We start from the raw sequence: 20,433 nt of genomic DNA, 5'->3' as shown, positions 1-20,433 counted from the left end.
TTTTCTTCAGAACCCTTATACCATACTATATCACATGTCATACATTTGATTCACTAATATGTATCTCTACCATACCCCAAAATAGAATTTAAGCTCCATTAAAGCAAGACCTTGATCTGTTTCTCTGTTTGCATTTGGTTTGTTTTTGTTTGTATGTCTATTTTGTTTTGTTTTTGTTTTGTCATAACGTCAGTGTACAGAATTCTATTTGGCACATAGTAGGAATTTAAGAGGGATTTATTGTTTTAATGAATCAAGGCCATTTTAAATAGATTTGAGATGGCAAGCATCTCCATTTTGGAGTTATATTATCAAACAAGACCTGAAAAATGCCAAAAGTTGTTAAAATAAGCATCTGTTTCCCCAGACGTATTTGAAGTATTCTACTCCTACATTATGGAAAGTTCCTTCAGGAATGCTGAGTCCTTCCATCGCGGACCAGAGGAGACATTTACATGAATTGTTCTGGCAGTCTACATATTGCTGTATTTTTAGGAGTTTGCACAAATACCTCTCTGTACCAGATTAGCATTTAATAGATCCCTTGAAAGTCAGGTGTTCCATTCCAAAATCATATAGCAGCACTGCTGGATGCAGGATTGTGGGAGCTGAATGCCAGATCGATGTAATTGTTATCAGTGGTGGTGTTTGTGAGATTTGAATTCCTGATCAAACCACATTACTGCTGAGGTGGGAATAAATAAACTAAAATAGCCTTTCTTCATACAGGATGCTGCCAATAACGGGCCCAGCAAAGGTGTGTCAGCTCAGTGCTTGTTTGACCTGCTGCAGTCCCTGGAGGGGGAGACCACTGACATATTAGACATCTTAGAGCTGGTCAAAGCTGAGAAGCCTCTTAAGTCATTAGGTAAAAACAAAAGTTGCCCTGACCTTCTTTTTCCCTTTGTAATTTTTTTTAAAAAATAATTCTATATTAAATATTTTAACCTAAATCAAAACAGAAAAAAAAAAAAAAAAAAAAAAAAAAAAAAACGAAAAAGTGGTATACATTGAATGAGGACATTTCCTATCTCCTGTTTTTCTTAAATTTCTTAAAAATCCTAGGATTGCCTGGTTGGCTTAGTTGGTTAAGTGTCCAACTCTTGGTTTCAGCTCAAGTCATGATCTCAGGGTCCTGGGATCAAGCCCTGCAGCAGGCTCTGTGCTCAGAGCAGTCTGCTTGTCCCTCTCCCTCCCCCTCTGCTACACCCCCTACTCCTGCATGTGTGCATGCTCTCTCTCTCACTCTCTCTCTCTCCCCCTCCCTCCCTCTCTCTCTCAAATAAATAAGATGTTTTAAAAAAAAGTTTTAATTTATTGAAAATCCTAGGGGCGCCTGGGTGGCTCAGTCATTAAGCATCTGCCTTTGGCTCAGGTCATGATCTCAGTGTCCTGGGATCGAACCCCACATCAGGCTCCCTGCTCCGTGGGAAGCCTGCTTCTCCCTCTCCCACTCCCCCTGTTTATATTCCCTCTCTCACTGTGTCTCTCTCTGTCAAATAAACAAAATCTTTAAAAAAATTAAATAAAATAATTTTTTTTAAAAAAAGAAAACCCTAAAGAGTAAGGAATTCCCTCCCATGAAAATTGTATTAATCATTCTACACTACTCTAGTACTACAGTGTTCAGAAAATTAGGTTTTCCTGGGCAATTCTAGGTGAGTAACTCTCTAAAATGGTCTTTTATGATCATGAAATGTGTAGAACTAGAGGGAATTCAAAGATAAAGTCTCATGTCTTAGACACCTGCGTGCCCTTGGGTATCTTCTATTAGGTCAGATTTTTTTCCCAAACTACCCCCCGAAAAGCACTTTTATTTTTCATCTGATTATTCAAAAGGAGGAAACAGAATTTTCAGTCCCTTTAGATGAAGAAATTAATCATGTTCACAGTTTAGAAATAAAGTCTGATGAAGAAATGGCTATCAAGTATAACTGGAGTGTTAAGAGTGATAATGTCGGGCGCCTGGGTGGCTCAGTTGGTTAGGCAACTGCCTTTGGCTCAGGTCATGATCCTGGAGTCCCTGGATCGAGTCCCGCATCAGGCTCCCTGCTCAGCAGGGAGTCTGCTTCTCCTTCTGACCCTCCTCCCTCTCATGTGCTCTCTCTCTCTCTCTCAAATAAATAAATAAAATCTTTAAAAAAAAAAAAAAAATGAGTGATAATGTCTCCTTGATCCCTGGCAGACTCCACTCTGATTTTGTGCCTTGACCTTCTGTCCCTTCAGATTTCTGCTATGGAAACGAAGACCTGACATTCTCTATAAGTGAGGCCATTAAGCTCTGCGTCACTGTAGTAGCCTATGCTCCCGAATCATTCAGAAGGTAATGCAGCCCTTTATTCTAGGCCTTGTGATAAGTAAATGCGGCTAAGGAAATAAAAGTGAATGAGTACAAAGGTTATGTGGGCTCATATCATCCTGTAATATTCTGGCAAGGATGTTCTCAATAACTACATTTAGGAAACGTATCATAGCACAAGTTCTGGAAAATACAGTAAATCTTCATTAATGTAAAACACCCTAAAATTTGGAATTTGTGTGGCAGCTAAGATGTTTCGTCTTGTTTAGAAAATACTGTCCTGACATGTAACACAAATGAATAGTAAACAAAATTGCAGAGCAGACATTTAAACTATCGAAGAGAATGCTTTTCAAGGAGCACTAAGAACTCCTGTCACACATAGAGCAAGAACAGAAATCTTGCCTGTCATTTTGCCAAGTGTAAGGAATGAGAAGGATTCACATGGAAAGTGTCCTCCCAATTCCAGGACGTTGGTGCTAGTCTGATTTATGTACTGATATGCGAAATGAAAATCAATCTCATCTTGCTATTAAAAGAAAACTTTTAAAGACAGAGACAGTAATTCAGATGAATCAGGGATAGCCCCCTGTTATGCAGTTATAGATCCTTAAAAATAATAGAGTTACATTCCTTTAAATGCTCCCTGAGGCTGGCTTAATCAACCCTCTGGCCCTCCTCCCCAGTTATATCAATATTAGGCAATCTCTCCCCTCTCGACTTCTCAATCTACTTTGATCTTTTCTTGTAATGTCTAGTTCATTAACAAAATCCCAATTTATGTGCTATCGTATTTTTGGTATAAGAATCAAGCTTGAAACAGGACTGCCCTGAAAACCCACAGTGTGGAGGAAAGAAATCCTGTTCTGTTGGCAAGCTCTTGCAGGAAGAAGTAAAGAGCAGAGTTGATTTTGTCAGTGTATCTTTATCAGTTTGCCTCTCAGATTAGTCTTTCCCTCTCCCCTACAACAGAATGAGTAAAGGGACAAAGAGGGACCAGGATTCATATTAATTGAACTCTCTCTACATGAAGAATGAGTAAGAAATATCCACACCCCCCCCACCAAGATTCCCAGCTTTTTTTGTATTAATCAGCTGGGATTAAATATCATGCCAGTGGTCAACCAGAAGTGTGGCTATGTCCCTCGAGAGAGCTAATCTACAGTCTATAACAATGGTCCTTCTCCCACTTTCCTTGGGCTCGTCCTATAATATCAAGGCTCCATAAAAGGCTCAACAATGGATTGAAACCCTGCGTTAACTCCAAGCCCATTCTATTTCTGGGTATAAAAATACTCCCTATCCTATTTTCTTTTTTTTTTTAATCTTTTTTTAAAAATTTATTGTTATGTTAATCCCCATACATTACATCATTAGTTTTTGATGTAGTGTTCCATGATTCATTGTTTGCCTATAACACCCAGGTCTCCATTCAATACGTGCCTTCTTTTTGTGTGTGTGTGTGTTTTCATCTATTCATTTTTTATTATTATGTTATGTTAATCACCATACATTACATTGTTAGTTTTTGATGTAGTGTTCCATGATTCATTGTTTGTGCATAACACCCAGTGTTCCATGCAGAATGTGCCCTCCCCAATAGCCATCACATAGAATTTTACCCTTGAGAATGTAATTTCAAATAAAGAAAATCTTGTTAGAAATGAAAAAAATGAAATCACTTTTTTTGTTATGATGCCTTGTCTCCTGAGGAACTTAAGACTAGAGTTCTTTATATAGTTCTTGCTCTTATTTAAAGGAAATTAGGATCTGGAGAACCCCACAGATGCTCAGATTTTCAAATACATGGGCCAGTGAAATACAAAGGTTTGTGGCCCATAATATTGCAGTTGTTAAAATTGATCAGTGTTGGGCACTGAAATCTTTCCAAGTCCATATCCTATTTTCTATTCCAGGTGTGTCTGGGTACATTGTTAGTAGGGTGTCTCCGAGGATCTGCAGTGAGATGAAGTGGTAACATCAAGACACTGCAATAACAAAATGCATAAAGGTCCTCTAATGTTAAAATGTCAGTGACATAGAAAACCCCTAGATTTAACTAAAAATTTTTCCCATTATCAGATTTCTGGTAAGACGTGGAATCCTCTCTCAAGTTAAAATCCATGAGACGCCTGGGTGGCTCAGTAGGTTAAGCATCTGCCTTTGCCTCAGGTCATGATCCCAGGGCCCTGGGATGGAGCCCCGCAACAGGTTCCTTACTCAGCGGGGAGCCTGCTTCTCCCTCAGCCTGTTGCCCCCCCTGCTTGTGCGCTCTCTCTCTCTCTCTCAAATAAATAAATAAATAAAATCTTTAAAAAACAAACAAAAATCCAAACACACTGAAATCAAAAGGAATTAGAGTTCACAATCAAATTCTCTAGTCACTGTGAGTTAAAGGCCAAAGTCCAATATTGTTAAATTAAGTTAAATTAAAATTAAAGAAAGAATTATCCTCCCTAGTCCCTATTCTGTTCTGTTTAAGCCAGAGGGGTTCTTAAATTTCTGGGTAGGATCAGGGTCTCTTAAGCAGCTGTTCCCCAGGATCTCTCCCAAGGAACAAGTACAATTCTTATAACTCTTCAACACTGGCAACACCAAGTCCCTATTGTACTTAAATTTTTTAAGTAAATGTATTTTATTTAAATGTAACATTTACACAAAAAGGTTTTTAAAAATCGTAATTTTATAGTTGTACCAACGTTCATAAATTTAGCTCATCTACACAAGTACTACTCAAATAGAAAAATCAGATGAGCCACTATCCTAAATCATCTTTGCCTGTTTCTGAACTCTATTCAGGTGAAATAATATAGTAAGTACTTTTTAATGTCCTACTTTTGTTATTCAATGTTATTTCATGAACTTCATCTACATCATTGTAAGTCACCACAGTTTGTTCTTCATTCATCTGTAATATTTAATGTATTTGCCGCAATCAATTTCTCGTAGACAGACTTTTGTGTTATATCTAATTTGAAGCTATTACAAATAATGCTGCAGTGAAGGTTTTTGTACACATCTTTGTGAGCTCATATGTCTGTATTTCGGTAGGTAGAAATGCTGTGCTAGGTCATGGAATAGGTGTGTGTTTTCCTTTAGTAGATACTACTGGTTTTCCAAAGTGCAAAGTGCCTATTGAAGTCTTCTACCCATTTTTAAATAAGATTATCAGTATTTATTTTATTTGATATGTAGAATTTGTTTAAAGTGTCTGATGTAAGGACTTTTAGCTTATATGGACTGGGGTGCTGGTAAACGTTTAATAACCAGCTCTCTGGCGGAGAAGAGTCCCTGTTGCAAAGCATTGCTGATTTGCCAATATCTAGCTATGGCTGAGTACAAGATACCAGCATGACGTCATTGAACATGGGGTTGGAAACAGATGCATACCTAGACTGTCTTGACCTGTTAAATGTCCACTCCAGCACACCACTGGTTATACGCATTTCAAATAACATCTCTTACTCTGTGACTTATAATTTTACTCACCTAATATTATCTTTTAATGAAACAGAATTCTTCATTTTAATGTAGTCCAATGTATCACTATTTAGTGCTTTCTGTGTTCCTTTAAGAAATCTTAGCTAACCTGGGGCGCCTGGGTGGCTCAGTTGTTAAGTGTCTGCCTTTCGCTCAGGTCATGGTCCCAGGGTCCTGGGATCGAGCCCTGCATTGGGCTCCGTGCCCAGCGGGAAGCCTGCTTCTCCCTCTCCCACTCCCCCTGCTTGTGTTTCTGCTCTCGCTATCTCTCTCTCTGTGTCAAATAAATAAAATCTTAAAAAAAAAAAAAAAAAAAAGAAATCTTGGCTAACCCAAGCATATGAATATATCCCCTTATGTTATCTGCCAAATGCTTTATTGTTTTTACCCTCATATTCAGATAGATAATCCATCTGAAATTAAATTTTGGTATGGTGTAAAGTAAGGGTCAAGATTTCTTTTTCCCATACAGATGCTAATAGACAATAGACCAAGTACCATTTAAGGAAAAGACTAGCATTTCCCATTGCATTGCAATGTCATCCTTGTTATAAATCAAGTACCTGTGGATTTGCTTCAGACTCCTTATTTTGTTCCACATGTCTGTCTGTCTCTCCTTGTGTTGTGGGGTTGTGGAGTGTAACAGCCAGGAAAGAATTTTTTTTTTTTTCCCCCCGAGGACGAATGCTTGAGAGGTTGTATGGTGCAACTTAGTAAGTTTATTTAAGTAGCACGGGGACAGGACCTATGGGCAGAAAGAGCTGTACTTTTTGCTATACGAAGCTGGTGGTTATACTCTTCATGCGTGGGAAGGGAGTGTTAGATCATAAATGTCTTCTTTGAACGTCTCATAAAACTACTTTTGCAAGATTTCTCTGGTACTTCTCATTCAGTTCGATGTTAACTATTGCTGAGATACGTAGGCAGTCATGAGACCCTTTAAGAATGTAGCAACCAGCATGTATTTGATCCCTATCGGACCTAGGCAGGCTATAGGTCAGCCTTCTGGGCTAAAGGTGAACATCTTTCTGCTTCTATCCCTCATCACTTGCACCAATATTATGCTGTCTTAATTACTGTAGCTTTATAAGTCTGACTGGTATTTGTTCTGACTTTTACCTTCAAAGTTTCTATGTAGTTACATTTGACATGTGGCTCTTGTTAAAATGTCGTTGAGATTTTTTTATTATTCACTCCAGTAAGCAGCCATTTTCAGACCTGCATCATGGAAGCTGTTTCCACAGACTCTTTTCTCGAAAATTGCCTAACCTTTAAGAAGCCGGCCTCGCAGGGAAGGGTTTTATCTTGTCTAAAATTTGTGTCAGCTGCAAAATCACTCTTAGCACATCCCTGGGTGGCAGCTTTATTGATCATTGTGATGCCTGTTTCTCTAGATGGAGCGCACAGCCCCACCAGTCCTCATTCCACAGTTCTCCCCACCAGCTGTAGATATGCTCCTTTTCCCCTCCCCACTAGGCCGTATTTCCCCGAAAGGCAAGCGGAATTTCCTCACCTCTTCCTGGGTGCTCAATTAATTAGTGAATTAGTTAATTAACTGGTGTCGCTCAATCTTTCCAGCAGCTTTACTTACTCTTGACTTGGGTTGGGCGGGAAGGGGGCCCGGAAAATCGGTCCTCATTCTCGAGGCTGTTCATTCCTCCGTGCTCCCAAATATGACACTGCCAACCAAAGCAGGATGTAAAATGTGACTTGGTTTCCTTTCTGTTGATTAAAGTCTTCAGATGCTGATGGTCTTGGAAGCTCTAGTCCCCTGTTACCTACAAAAGCTAAAGAGGCAGACGTCCCAAGTGGAGACCGTGCCTGCGGCCCGGGAGGAGATCGCTGCCACAGCTGCTCTTGCAACATCCCTGCAGGCCCTTCTGTACAGCGTAGAGGTCCTCACCAGGTAATCCCACCCCAGGCATAGTCACGCCTCACGGGCTATGTGTCTACCAAAGAGAGGAAGAAAAAACATGGTGCCCCAAAATCCCTAAAACCCCGTCTTCATCGACACACCCCTGCCCAAACTCAGCCCTTTGTGGCTTAAAATTGCAAACATCCCCTAGGTTGTTTGGATAAATAGTGCTAAGCACCCTGAAGAATTAACAGTAATAACAGTGATAATAATACCATGAACACATCTGCATGTAGCTTGCTGAGCGTCTGGGGCAGTTTTAACCCAGTGGTGAACGAATCTTTTGTAAAAGGGCCAACGTAGTGAATATGAAAACGTGCTCCATATTTTTATTAGCTTTTATGTTATTTTATGAGACGTGAAATGTCTGTAATTCCAACTAAGCTGTCTTTCATTATTTTACTGTTTGTAAAGAGTTGTGGTTTTTTTGCTGTAATTTCAGAAACTACGTAACAAACGTAAATGACAGAATTTTACTCTAATGCTAGAATTCACAGATTCTCTGTGGGGCGAGGTTCCATGGTGCTGGGACAGGGGCTTGGGGATTTGGGAATGGAAAGGTACACTGACACCAAAGGTCAGCCCTAAACAAAGTACCAAGAAGTTAGCCCTGTCTCAAAGGTCTTGGGTGCAGAAGCAGAAGGCATTGAGAGGCCGGATGGGGATGGAGGGGACGGCGGGCAGACAGAGTGAGAGGAGCGGGAAGAAGTGGAGGCAGGAAGCTATGCAGATGATTGGCTTTCTTTCTCTGTTCCCATCTAAAATTAGCTAGAAGGAGTTATTGTTCCCCGGAGCAGAGGTGGGGAAGCCTTCTTCCTGGGTTGTATCTCTGCTCCTCCATCCCATTTGGCCACATCCTTAGCTGAAATTCTGCCTGTGATCTACTCCCACCAAAAGGCACCAACTTCTCCAGCCCCATCTTGCCCTGTCGACGAGAACTAGCTGAAATCCCTTCATCCGGGAAGGACTTCTCTAGCATGTACCAGCAAGTGAGAGAGGGAGGGAGACTGTGATTCATTAAGTCAATGTATGTTTAGTTTCTAATCATGGGCTACATTGCCAACCTAGGCAAGCAGAGTGTAGCCCAAAAGCCTTTGGTAGACTGCAGGTGTTGAAGGGCCCATATGCACCTGGCTGAGGACATGGGAAGTAGTGGACCAGGGAGCCATGGCAAATTGCCTCTTCCACAGGACCCAGTCCCAAAGCTTTGATGTTGGTTTCATGAAAGTCCTAGGAGGAAGAACATCCTAAGGAGAAATATCATTTACACTCTTCCTTCTGTGCCTCTCTGGTTATACCACTAGTCCCTTCCTGCGGTTAGAGGAGAGAAGAGCAATCAATTTTTCCCAAGGGCTGCTTTTGTTATTTCTCCTCATATTATGCAATCTCAGTGCTTTCCTCCTTTCTATTCTCTTTTATCAGGATGGGTCAGTTAACTTATCCAAACCTGACTTACCCAAAATTCCACCAAGAGTGGAATGGATGGAGCACTGACATTTAAAATTCTGTGGCTCTAAATATTCCAGTGCATTTAATATTCTCTTGGCAGGGGTAGAAATAGCCTCATTGGTCAGCTGGTGATTATTCACAATAAAGTTGGCTTTGCTGTTTTTACAAGAAGATAAGAAGAACCCCATTTCACTTCCACACTCCTACTAATTTCTTTACTCAGAGTCACTTCAGAGTTACACACAAACTCAGTTACACACAAATAAGTATATTACAACTGTGTTAATGTTAGTTTTCTATTGTTATGTAATGTATTAGCACAAATTCAGAGGCATAAAACCAAACATTTGTTATCTCATATTTCCATAGGCCAGAAGTCTGGGCAGGCTCAGCCGGTTTCTCTGCTCAGGGTCTCACAGGGCCAAAATTCAGATGGCAGTCAAGCTGGGCTCTTATCTGAAGGCTCTAGGGAAAAAAATTCACTTCCAAGGTCATTCAGGTCTTTGGCAAAATCCAGCACCATGCAGCTTTAGGTCTGAGGTTCCCTTTCCTTTCTGTCAGCCAGGGGCCACTCTCCACTTTAGAGGGTATCTGCCTCTCTTCTCACGTGTCTCCTTCTGTCTTTCAGCCAACAATGGCACCCTGAGTCCTTCTCATGCTTCAAATCTCTCTGTTCCTAGCAAGGGAAAACTGTGCTTTTTTAAAGGGCTGTACCCAGATAATTTCCCTCTGGCAGTTTAACAGTTCATAATCACTGGGGTAATATCAGGGGCAGTGCAGTGTCCTGGGGCCATCTTTAAATTCTGCCTTCCCCAACAATGGCACAGGAAGAGAAGGTCTAGTGTGAAGCTACTTTCCAGCCACACCCAGCGTACAGAAAATGAGCGTCGTAAAAACAAGCCCGAAAGAGTTCATACAAGCACTTGCCCTGGAAAGCTGCATCAGCCTTTCCGTTGCTTTCAGAGGCTGACAGAGAGGCAAAGATTTCCTTGGGATTTAAAGTAAACCCTGCACGTATAAAATGAGATGATTCAAATAGATTTCTGAGTATCTACATTACTGACTTATAATAGATACTAATTTACTCACTTCTCTGGGTAGTCTTAGGTATAATTTTGCCTAGAAGGATTCTTTTCATTCTTTGATAGTTTTTCAGAAAAATAAGGTGGTTGATTACAACGATTTGATTGTTGTTGTTGATTACAACGTAGGTGGCCACCACGGTATGTATACCTTTTACTTATTGTCTAGAACAGTTAACTTCCTAGTAACCTATCAAATTGAAAAATGCGCTCTTAACTCTCACTGAATCATACAGACTTAGAAGTCTGAGTTCATAAATGTCTGGTTTGAAGTGTCACTGTTTATCACTCAGAACTAAGAAGTAGAAGAACTTAAATCATGGTATGCTGATAGACCCCCCGGGAATCAATGTTCCCTTTAAAGTGCCTCTCAGAATTCTTAATCGCAGGAAACAAACTGAGGGTGACTGGGTGATAGACACTGGGGAGGGTATGTGCTCTGGTAAGCGCTGTGAATTGTGCAAGACTGTTGAATCTCAGATCTGTACCTCTGAAACAAATAATGCAATATATGTTAAGAAAAAAAAAAGAAGAAGAAGAAGGTAGCGGGAGGGGAAGAATGAAGGGGGGGAAATCAGAGGGGTAGACGAACCATGAGAGACGATGGACTCTGAAAAACAAACAGGGTTCTAGAGGGGAGGGGGTGGGAGGATGGGTTAGCCTGGTGGTGGGTATTGAGGAGGGCACGTTCTGCATGGAGCACTGGGTGTTATACGCAAACAATGAATCATGGAATACTGCATCTAAAATTAATGATGTATGGGGATTAACATAAGAATAAAAAATAAATAAATAAATAAAGTGCCTCTCAGAACAGAGACGGCAAGAGTGTGACAGAAAAGCCCAACTCAGCAGTCTCTTTTTAAGACTCTGTGAGTAATTTAAAACTTATGCGAGCTTCCGTAACTTGAGGACTTGGTAAATGTTTCTATTTCTGTTGCTGTTGTTCTGTTGTGGCGGTTCCTGTCCCTGTTGCAGGCCCATGACAGCCCCGCAGATGAGCAGGTGTGACCAAGGTCACAAGGGAACCACCACAGCCAATCACACCATGTCGTCCGGGGTGAACACCAGGTAATTCACGGGCATTATTCTTCTGTGGTCTCTCAGTGTCATACAACCTGAATCTCAGCTGTTGGGAATGAAAGGAATCTTGAAAACAGTCAATATTGAGTGTGAAACACTCCGAGGAAGAGAAAGGAAGGTGAGAGTTTAGGGTTACAGGGCTTCTTTTGACACCGTCAGAGAGAAATCCAACCCACCTTCATAAGTTGGCGTTTGTGTCGGTTTGTTTGCATGAACACGCAAGATGTTCTCTGCCGCCTGGGTGGTCTTTGAACTATTCCAGTGCTGTTTCATTCGCCTCCAAGAAAAAAGCAAAGGAAACAATAAGAATCAGGGGGTGGTTTCTCATTCCCGGGGCAGTTATACGGGGTCAACTTTCTTTCATCTGGGCAGATTTTCCACAGGCATTTCATCCAAATTTTGACTTAGGTCCTTAAATGATGCTCTCATGGTCCTTGACTTACTCTCCCCTCCCCCCTCCTGTTTTGGGGTAACTCAGACACTGGATATACTAGTAATACTTACATTGCTTCCTTCTGTGTTAACCTCTAAATACCCGAACACACACACATACAAAAGTTTAATTAGCGTCTTCCTCCAAGGAAGGTTTAAGAGAGGACAAACCCCAAATCAGTTAGAGAAAAAGTTCTTTTCCCAGGATGGAGTAGTTAGTTAGTAGGGAGATCTTAAGGAGAAACGTCATAATTTTCCATTCTCTCTGAAGCACAGTTTTAAGAATGTATCATTCTTCATATAAAGTTAATTCCCTGCTCCTCATTTATATTACAAGTAAAACAAATACCAAACCCAACTGTAAGTTAACTGATGTGGATGGTTAGCTCATGCCTCAATTTCTCATATTAAGAAAAAATAAATATATTGTAAATGATATCCAGGGGCTAGATTCAACTACCAGGTGAAAGGTACACAGAAAAAGAGAGTTGCTAAAGTCCTATTATTGATCAGTCATAAAGCAATAAGTCTCCAGAACTGAAAGGAAGTCTGCCATATTTCTTCCTCTGATCCCCAGAAACAGAGCACATGGTATTAAAACGGTAACTTAGATTCACTTTACTTTCAAAGTTGTTCAGAAGTCCCCTCATTTGGCTACATTCCATGACTTTGTAAGTGTTTTGTAATATGTATTTCAACAAATTGTATACCAATGGGACAGCTTTCATAGCAGCTATGATTGCAACATGTGTGTGCGGTAGCCAAGGGAAAGATAAAGATTTTATATTTCAGGATTAGTCTATGTGCATTTGTGAGCCTATCAAAATGTATAGCTTCAAGGGCTTTTCATAAGAAACAGTCCTTAAGAAGCCCTGCCATCGGGACCCTGTACTTGCTCTCGTCGTTATGCAGACTGTTCTTCTGATTCCCAGGTACCAGGAACAAGGCGCCAAACTACACTTTATCAGGTACAGAGAGACAAGCCCTGGTTCGTACTAATTCTGACGTCTTGTAATGATTGCCTTTTGAGCCGGGTTATGGTTCCATTAGATTTCATTTAATTAATGCATGACATACTGTTTCTGGGTAAATCCTCAGGAAGTGGCTCATATAAAGCCATTTGCAATTTGGGATAGCAATCTCTTCTAGGGTGGTACACTTTCTTTACCCTTCAGATGAGGTTCTCCTCATGAACGTATATGATACATAATATAAGGAATCGTACATTTTTCATCAGTGTGATGCTCTCCTCTCTCACATACACACACACACACACACACACACACACACCTTTTCAGACCCCCAGTTAACCTTTTATAATTCCCCAGGGAAAATCTTCACTTACTGGAGGAAGGGCAAGGCCTTCCCAGAGAGGAACTGGATGAACGAATTGCTCGGGAGGAGTTCAGAAGACCTCGGGAGTCCCTGCTGAATATTTGTACCGAATTTTACAAGCACTGTGGGCCAAGGCTGAAGATCTTGCAAAACCTGGCTGGGGAGCCGCGGGTTACCGCCCTGGAGTTGCTGGATGTGAAGTCACACATGAGGTATCGTCCCTGCTTTTCCTGCTTCTGAGTGTGAATGCAGCTTGGGACGTGTGTTTGGGGGTGTGGGTGCCAGGGAAGGGCGTCTCTCAGGATAAGAACTTGGGTACTCAGAATGATTTGTTTCTTGTGGCTTTGGATGGATTTCATATAGGACCATCCAGGAAAATATATATTAAGTCTATCAAAAAGGATCTCAGGGTAGACGGGGGAGTGTACTCTCAAAGACAGAAAGGCATAGTTCATATATTTGCTCCTCAATAAAAGAGAGTAAAAGGGAAATTTCATCACCTAAATTCTTAGAAAGGTAGCCTTCATCCAAGCACTGTTTACTGCCCAGAATCTAACTTTTCACAAGAACCCAGTGTTTCCTCTCTATCAGTTTACAAGAAAAAAAATTCACTACTGTTTTCTGCCCAAAGACTTGCTCTGTTCCTACACTACCTGGGGACTCAGTAATGAGCCCTGCAGGGAAGTGAGCTAGTTTTAACTCTGAGCCATGCTTTGCTTGGGTCCTTTTTATACACATTGTGCATGATAGCCTTCCAGTGTTTCAAACAAAAAGTGTCCTGCTGGAAATTCTGATCTGGATGAGGCCAGTCATCGTTTAAAAATTCTTACTGTTGTTGTGCCAGGGAGAGGCTCTAGAATTGCAGGTCTGTGCCCTCATATTTCCTTCTTCCTATGGTGATGTCATATGTCACTTGTTGTCACAAATCATGAAGTCTGTGTCCGTATTCTCAGATTCTTAAAAGAAACATGATTTCAGATCTTCTGTTCAGATTTGTAATAATTTGTAAAAGGTCCTAAAATTTCCTTGAAAGGAAAATTCCATGGGTAACAAAATATTCACTCTATAAGTTTAGTATACTTATAAAGCTAAAGGGAGAGTTAGGTTCTAGCCATTCAGGAATAACACTGCTATTTGGCAAAACATGCTGGTTCCCTGATTGCTGTCAACTTTTTTCTTAAAATTATCCCTTGAAAATTTTAGAAATTACTAAGTGAGCAAAAATGAGAGTCCATAAATGTAGAGAGAAGATGGACTCTTTTTCCTCCAGGCTAATTTCACATTCTCTGAGTTGTTGGCACAACCCATGCTCCCACTGTACAGAAATGGGGAAAAGCTTATTTCACATGGAGAATTTCAGCACCTACACTGGGAAAGGGGAGGAAAGTTTGGAATATTAAGAGCCTGTCGCCATAGCAACCAAGTGCTCCATTCAGTCAGTCCATCTCTCCTCCTTTCCCACTGATGATGGCTAATAGAACCAAGTAATCCTGTGAACAGAGCAACATCACCTTCCTAGAATCAGAGTATCACTACTACCAACCGCCATTTTGTGGGACTGAAGGGACAAGATTCCTAAAAGACGGATGAGAGAGAGAGAGAGAAGATCAGGATCATGGGTTAGAAACTGTCCTATAATTTGATCGTTTATAACTACACTTCTTAAGGCATCTGGAGGAAGGGGAGAGTGTTCGTTAGAGAGGTCTGGAGCTCTCTCTAGAGGCCAAACCCTGTTAAAAGTTAAATGAGCTGGAGTTCAAATGACTTACATCAGTGCCCTGGCACTGAGTTAATAGAGTTCAACAGATACTAATGCTAATGAGTATGATCCAAACACTATGCTGGACACTGGGAATGTAAAATAGAGTCCTGGTCCTCCCCATGACCACAGTCTAGCACAAGCAGCACACATAAAAAAGTAACTACAATGCATTATTGCAAGTACTATATATCATATGTATATATCTATGTATTTATCATTTTACAAAATACTTGGGGCAACTTAGAAAACTAAACAAAGGGAGGCATCTGGGTGGCTCAGTTGGTTAAGCGACCGACGCTTGGTTTTGGCTCTGGTCATGATCTCAGGGTTGTGAGATGGAGCCCTACATCAGGCTCCGTGCTCAGCAGGGAGTCTGCTTCTCTCCCTCTCCTTCTGCCCCTCCCCACACACTCTCTCTCTCAAATAAATAAAATCTTTAAAAAAAAGAAAATTAAACAAAAGGGTAGAATATACAAATCAGAGAGTCAGAACAAAGTGGAGAATTAGCAAGGAAATAATTATGTTTATGATACTATTAACACAGGAAATCTATATGATTTGATCAGATTAGATGCTATTCATGACCGTAAATTTGATTTTGAGCTTCCAAGTTGTCAAAGCAATGAGGAGGAAATGACCAATTACAAAATCATAGTGTCGATAAGAGAAAAACAACTAGTTGTTCGATAAAAAAGGGCTTTTTTAAAATACAGAGAATAAGAAATGTCTCCTGGTTGGCGTTTGATAAAAGGAAAGAGTGGTGTGATGAACAACGCCCCCGTGTAGATAAAGTGTTAGTTTCACATGGCTGGAAGCCTGTCAGTACTGAAAGTTGGCATAACATCATAATGCAATTCATCAAAAGCAACCTATCTGAAGCCAAGATAATGTCATTCAAAAGCACAATTATTTCATTGCCTATTGGAGGATAGGCAGAATTTTTACTGCCAGGAAATAGACTAAATGACCTCTATTAATGCAATTTCTCACAACAAGCTTTTGATTAAAAAAAAAAAAAGGACCTGTCATGATCTCTGGCCAGAGATATTCTATGTTGCTAAGTAAGGATAGACCCATATACTTTGACCTTGCACCAATCAAAAGGTATAATATAGATTTTTTTCTTATAAGTTAAATATACATTCGGATATATGTAAAAGCCAGAACTGTGGGCACATAGGTCATGTTTAAAGTCATAAGAATGGATAGTATCATTCAAGGAGAGAAGGTTGATAAAAACAGGAATGGCATGGTAGAAGAGCTAGAGGAGATATTTACATGAAGTCTTTGATTCAAGCCAGAGAACCAACAGTCAGTGCAAGAGGCAATCTGTACTCCTGCATTAGCAAAATATATGTTTTGGGTTTTTTTGGTTTTTTATTTTTTGGGGTTTTTTTGACTGCAAGGATCTCTGATTAGATAGTCTCTGCCCTAAGGGAATTTAATGCTTCATTTGCCCAAACCAAAGCTGCCAGAGCAGCAGTATGTATATATATATATATATAGCAGGATAATGAGATCTGCAAGTCCAACTCTCTCTCTCTCTTCTCCCTCCCACTCTCCCTTTGTCCCTCTCTCTCCATCTCTCCCCCTCTCTCCCCTCCCGTCCCTGCCTCCCTCTCGTCAAGTCTCCCTCTCAATGGGAAAATCTCTTGTGTTCTCACTGGGAAACAACCATAGGAATATGTTTTTACCAAGAGATTATCCACGTGCTAGTACAACAAAGACTATATTAAAGGAAATGTTTGTGTTACACTCAATGCAAATTCATTTTTAGCACCAGCAGGGATAAGAGAAATTCAGGCAGTAATGCATAAAATGACTCAAATTCAGTTCTAAATATTGTTTCTTATGCTTAAAATAGACAGATTGATCCTTTCTCAAGCATTTCTCAATGTTGTCTGTAAAATAATAAGGGAAAAGAAATATGTGCATATAGATATGCTCCTATCTGTCATACAAACAACCTAAAAAGTAAAGAATTTTCTGCATGGCACATTTGCAAGAAAGAGATAAACAGAAGAATGCACAGGCTGTTTAAAATGATTTAAGACATGCACATTCGCACACAATTTCCAGAAGGACACTGTAAATGCTCACTCTGGAGAGAAGACAATAACTATTTCTTGGTAATGAAGGGTTGCTATGGAGAAGATGACTTGAATTCATGCTTCCAGACTAAGCCGAGGTGGACGAAACTGAGGGAGTTGGGGAACCGACTATGAGGAGAGCTTCTTAGAGTGTAGACCTCCAAGGATGGTGAGGGTGGTGAGAGCAGCCTTACACAGTGGTGAATTCTCCATCCAGAGCGCCAGTAACATGAAGTTATTGGAGAGCAATCCACGTGTTAGAGAGACAGTGGCTTGGCTGTCCAGAGTGCCTGTCAGAATCACCTAGGAGCTCTTACACTATAAGTCCTTTCAAGCATCTGTCCTGTCTCTTCTGGAGTAATCAAAGAGAAATTTTTCCTTATTAAAACGCTATAGATAAGACATGAGAAAAGGAATGACACAATATTGCTAGTGTGCTACTTCTAATGAATTAATGGATCTGTGCAGTGATCACTAGTGACCGCTAACATCATCAAGAGTGACAAGCAGGAATCATGTGTCACCTGTGAAATACGCTTGCCAGAAAAATCAAAACCTAACCTAATCTAACCCCTGGTCTAACTACCAATTGAATTAAATATGGAAACAATGGGATAGATGAAATGATAGCAAGGAGATTCAATCAGCAAAATCTAGAGTGTGGAAAATGCTACTTGACAAACAGTCAGTTTCCTCAAGAAATAAGTTATAAGAACATTTAAAAAAAAAAAAGCAGCAGAGGGAAAGCCTACAAATTAGAAGAGACTTAAGAGAAATATCAGCCAACTGAAATTTATGAGGCTTATATTATTCTGCTTTGTTTAAAGAAAAGTTTATTTAAGAATTAGGAAATAAGGTGGGAATTTTGAAAACTGACCGGTTGTCTTTCTTTTTATAGGAATTATTTTTAACTTGTCAGCTGTCATAATTGTATTGTGGTTAATTTTTTTAAGTCCTTAATCTTAGAGACACATACTGAAGTAGATGTACTGATAAAATGATTTGATGCTTGGGATTTACTTCAAAGGAGTTCAGGGTAGTGGAGGGGGGAGTGATTGCAAGTATAAATGAAACCGGAGTGGCTATGAGTTGAAAGTTCAAATTTTTCAAAATTAAGGTAAAAAATATGCAGATTTCTGGGCCCAATCCTTAGAAATTCGTATTCATTAAATCTTGGGTGGGGCCTGAGAAATGATATCTTTTATTTCTACCCTAAGCTGATTTTTTTTAAGTAAGAGGATCCAGTCAGAGGTTCAACATATGGAACCCCACTGCCTCAGGGCTATTAAGATCTCTTTCAACCTTAAGATTGAGGATTATACCTTCTGGGCTTTTCCAAGGCAAATTTGCTTCAAAAAAAAGTAGAAAATCTTGGGGCACCTGGCTGGCTCAGTCAGTGGCACGTACAACTCTTGATCTCAGGGTTGTAAGTTCAAGCCCCATGTTGGGTATAGAGATTACTTTAAAATAAAGTCTTCAAAAAAAAAGAAAAAATAGAAAAGGCTATTTCTTAATTTTTTTTAAAGATTTTATTTATTTGAGAGAGAGAATGAGATAGAGAGAGCATGAGAGGGGGGGAGGGTCAGAGGGAGAAACAGACCCCCTGCTGAGCAGGGAGCCTGATGCGGGACTGGATCCAGGGACTCCAGGACCATGACCTGAGCCAAAGGCAGTCGCCCAACCAACTGAGCCACCCAGGCGCCCCTAGAAAAGCCTATTTCTGATGTCCCTTTATCGGAGATATCCTCTTCTCCTTAAGTAACCGTTCTGAAAACCCTCAATGTATGGATGCCTCCTGAGAGCACCATGCACAAGTGTACTGCTAGGAAACATCAGGCCTCTCTATTCCCCTTTCTTATCAGAATCTCCCTGTCCTGCATTCTACTTCCGTAGGATACTTTGGATGCCTGACTAGACATATGCTGATTCGAGCCAAAGATTCAAATAATTAGTGAGAGTGGCTTAATTACCCTTCTTAAATTTGTTTTCAAGGGAATTTCCAGTACCTTAAAGAATATCGACATTTCAGCCGCTGTGATAAGAATCTTGGGTATATTTTTTAGAATATGGGATTTTTATGAGAGAATATGGACTCTGAGAGACAAATGGGGTTTTAGAGGGGAGGGGAGAGGGGGGATTGGTTAGCCCTGTGATGGGTATTAAGGAGGTCATGTACTGCATGGAGCACTGGGTGTTACACGAAAACAATGAATCATGGAACACTACATCAAAAACTAATGATGTATTGTATGGTGACTAACATAATAAAATTTAAAAAAAAAAAAAAAATATATATATATATATAAAAGAATAGAATATGGGATTTTTTTCTGGAAAAAAGATCAAGCTCAAATCATAGAGTGTAGATGCAAGATATTACCATGAATGGGTGGGTGTGCATGGCCTCTTACTATCATCTTCTACACATTCTGCAACTACTCAATGTATTTGGTAGGGAAGAATCGTAAAATTTTTAAATGCTTTCTTTTTTTTTTTTAAGATTTTAAGTAATTTCTACACCCACTTTGGGGCTCAAACCCCCAACCCTGAGATCAAGAGCCACATACTCCTCCAACCAAGCCAGCCAGGTACCCCTAAAATGCTTTCTTCTTAAAGGATCCCCCTATGCACTATTTGTGAGAATGAAAACTAGTGCAGTCACTGTGGAAAACAGTTTGGGGCGCCTGGGTGGCTCAGTCGTTAAGCGTCTGCCTTTGGCTCAGGTCATGATCACAGGGTCCTGGGATCGAGCCCCACATCGGGCTCCCTGCTCTGCGGGAACCCTGCTTCTCCCTCTCCCACTCCCCCTGCTTGTGTTCCCTCTCTCGCTGTATATCTCTCTGTCAAATAAATAAAATCTTTAAAAAAAAAAAAAGAAAACAATTTGAAGTTTCCTCAAAAAATTAAAAATAGTATTACCCTGTGAGCCAGTAATTTCACTACTGGGTATTTACCCAAAGAAAATTAAAACACTAGTTTGAAAACATAAATGCACCCCTATGTTTATTGCAGCATTATTTACAATAGCCACGATATGAAAGCAACCTAAGTATCCATCCATAGATGAATGGATAAAGATGATGTGGTATATATATAATGAAATATTACTCAGCCATAAAAAAGAATGAAATCTTGCCATTTGCGACAACATGGATGGATCTGAAGGGTATAAGGCTAAGTGAAATAAGTCAGAGAAAGGCAAATTCCATAAGCTTTCACTCATATGTGTAATTTAAGAAACAAAGTGGGGCGCCTAGATGGCTCAGTCAGTTAAGCATCCACTCTTGATTTCAGCTCAGATCATGATTTCAGGGTTTTGAGATCAAGTCCCGAGTTGGCTCAGTGCTGAGTGTGAAGCCTGCTTAAGATTCTCTCTCTCCCTCTCCCTCTGCCCCTCCATCCCCTGCCCCTGCTCACTTGCTCTTTTCTCTCTCTCTCTCTCTCTAAAAAAAAAGAAAGAAAGAAAGAAAGAAAGAAAGAAAGAAAGAAAGAAAGAAAGAAAGAAA

The 20,433-nt window shown here is 40.3% G+C and overlaps 1 protein-coding gene across 3 annotated transcripts in view; it reads left to right on the top strand.

Moving 5' to 3' along the window:
• Positions 1-20,433, top strand: part of UNC80 (unc-80 homolog, NALCN channel complex subunit) — a 228,768-nt gene that overhangs the window by 179,036 nt on the left and 29,299 nt on the right. For all 3 annotated transcript variants that reach the window (XM_035007254.1, XM_035007252.1, XM_035007253.1), the window contains 6 exons: positions 730-868; positions 2,227-2,323; positions 7,515-7,685; positions 11,204-11,296; positions 12,673-12,708; positions 13,069-13,287. In XM_035007254.1, coding sequence (XP_034863145.1) covers positions 730-868; positions 2,227-2,323; positions 7,515-7,685; positions 11,204-11,296; positions 12,673-12,708; positions 13,069-13,287 — 755 coding nt within the window. The remainder of the gene's footprint in view (positions 1-729; positions 869-2,226; positions 2,324-7,514; positions 7,686-11,203; positions 11,297-12,672; positions 12,709-13,068; positions 13,288-20,433) is intronic.

This window comes from Mirounga leonina, unplaced genomic scaffold, assembly GCF_011800145.1.
Source record: "Mirounga leonina isolate KUSES-001 unplaced genomic scaffold, KU_Mleo_1.0 Mir_151, whole genome shotgun sequence".
Lineage (NCBI taxonomy): Eukaryota > Metazoa > Chordata > Mammalia > Carnivora > Phocidae > Mirounga > Mirounga leonina.
The sequence above is the reverse complement of the archived record's forward strand: the minus strand, read 5'-3'. Positions and strand labels throughout refer to the sequence as shown.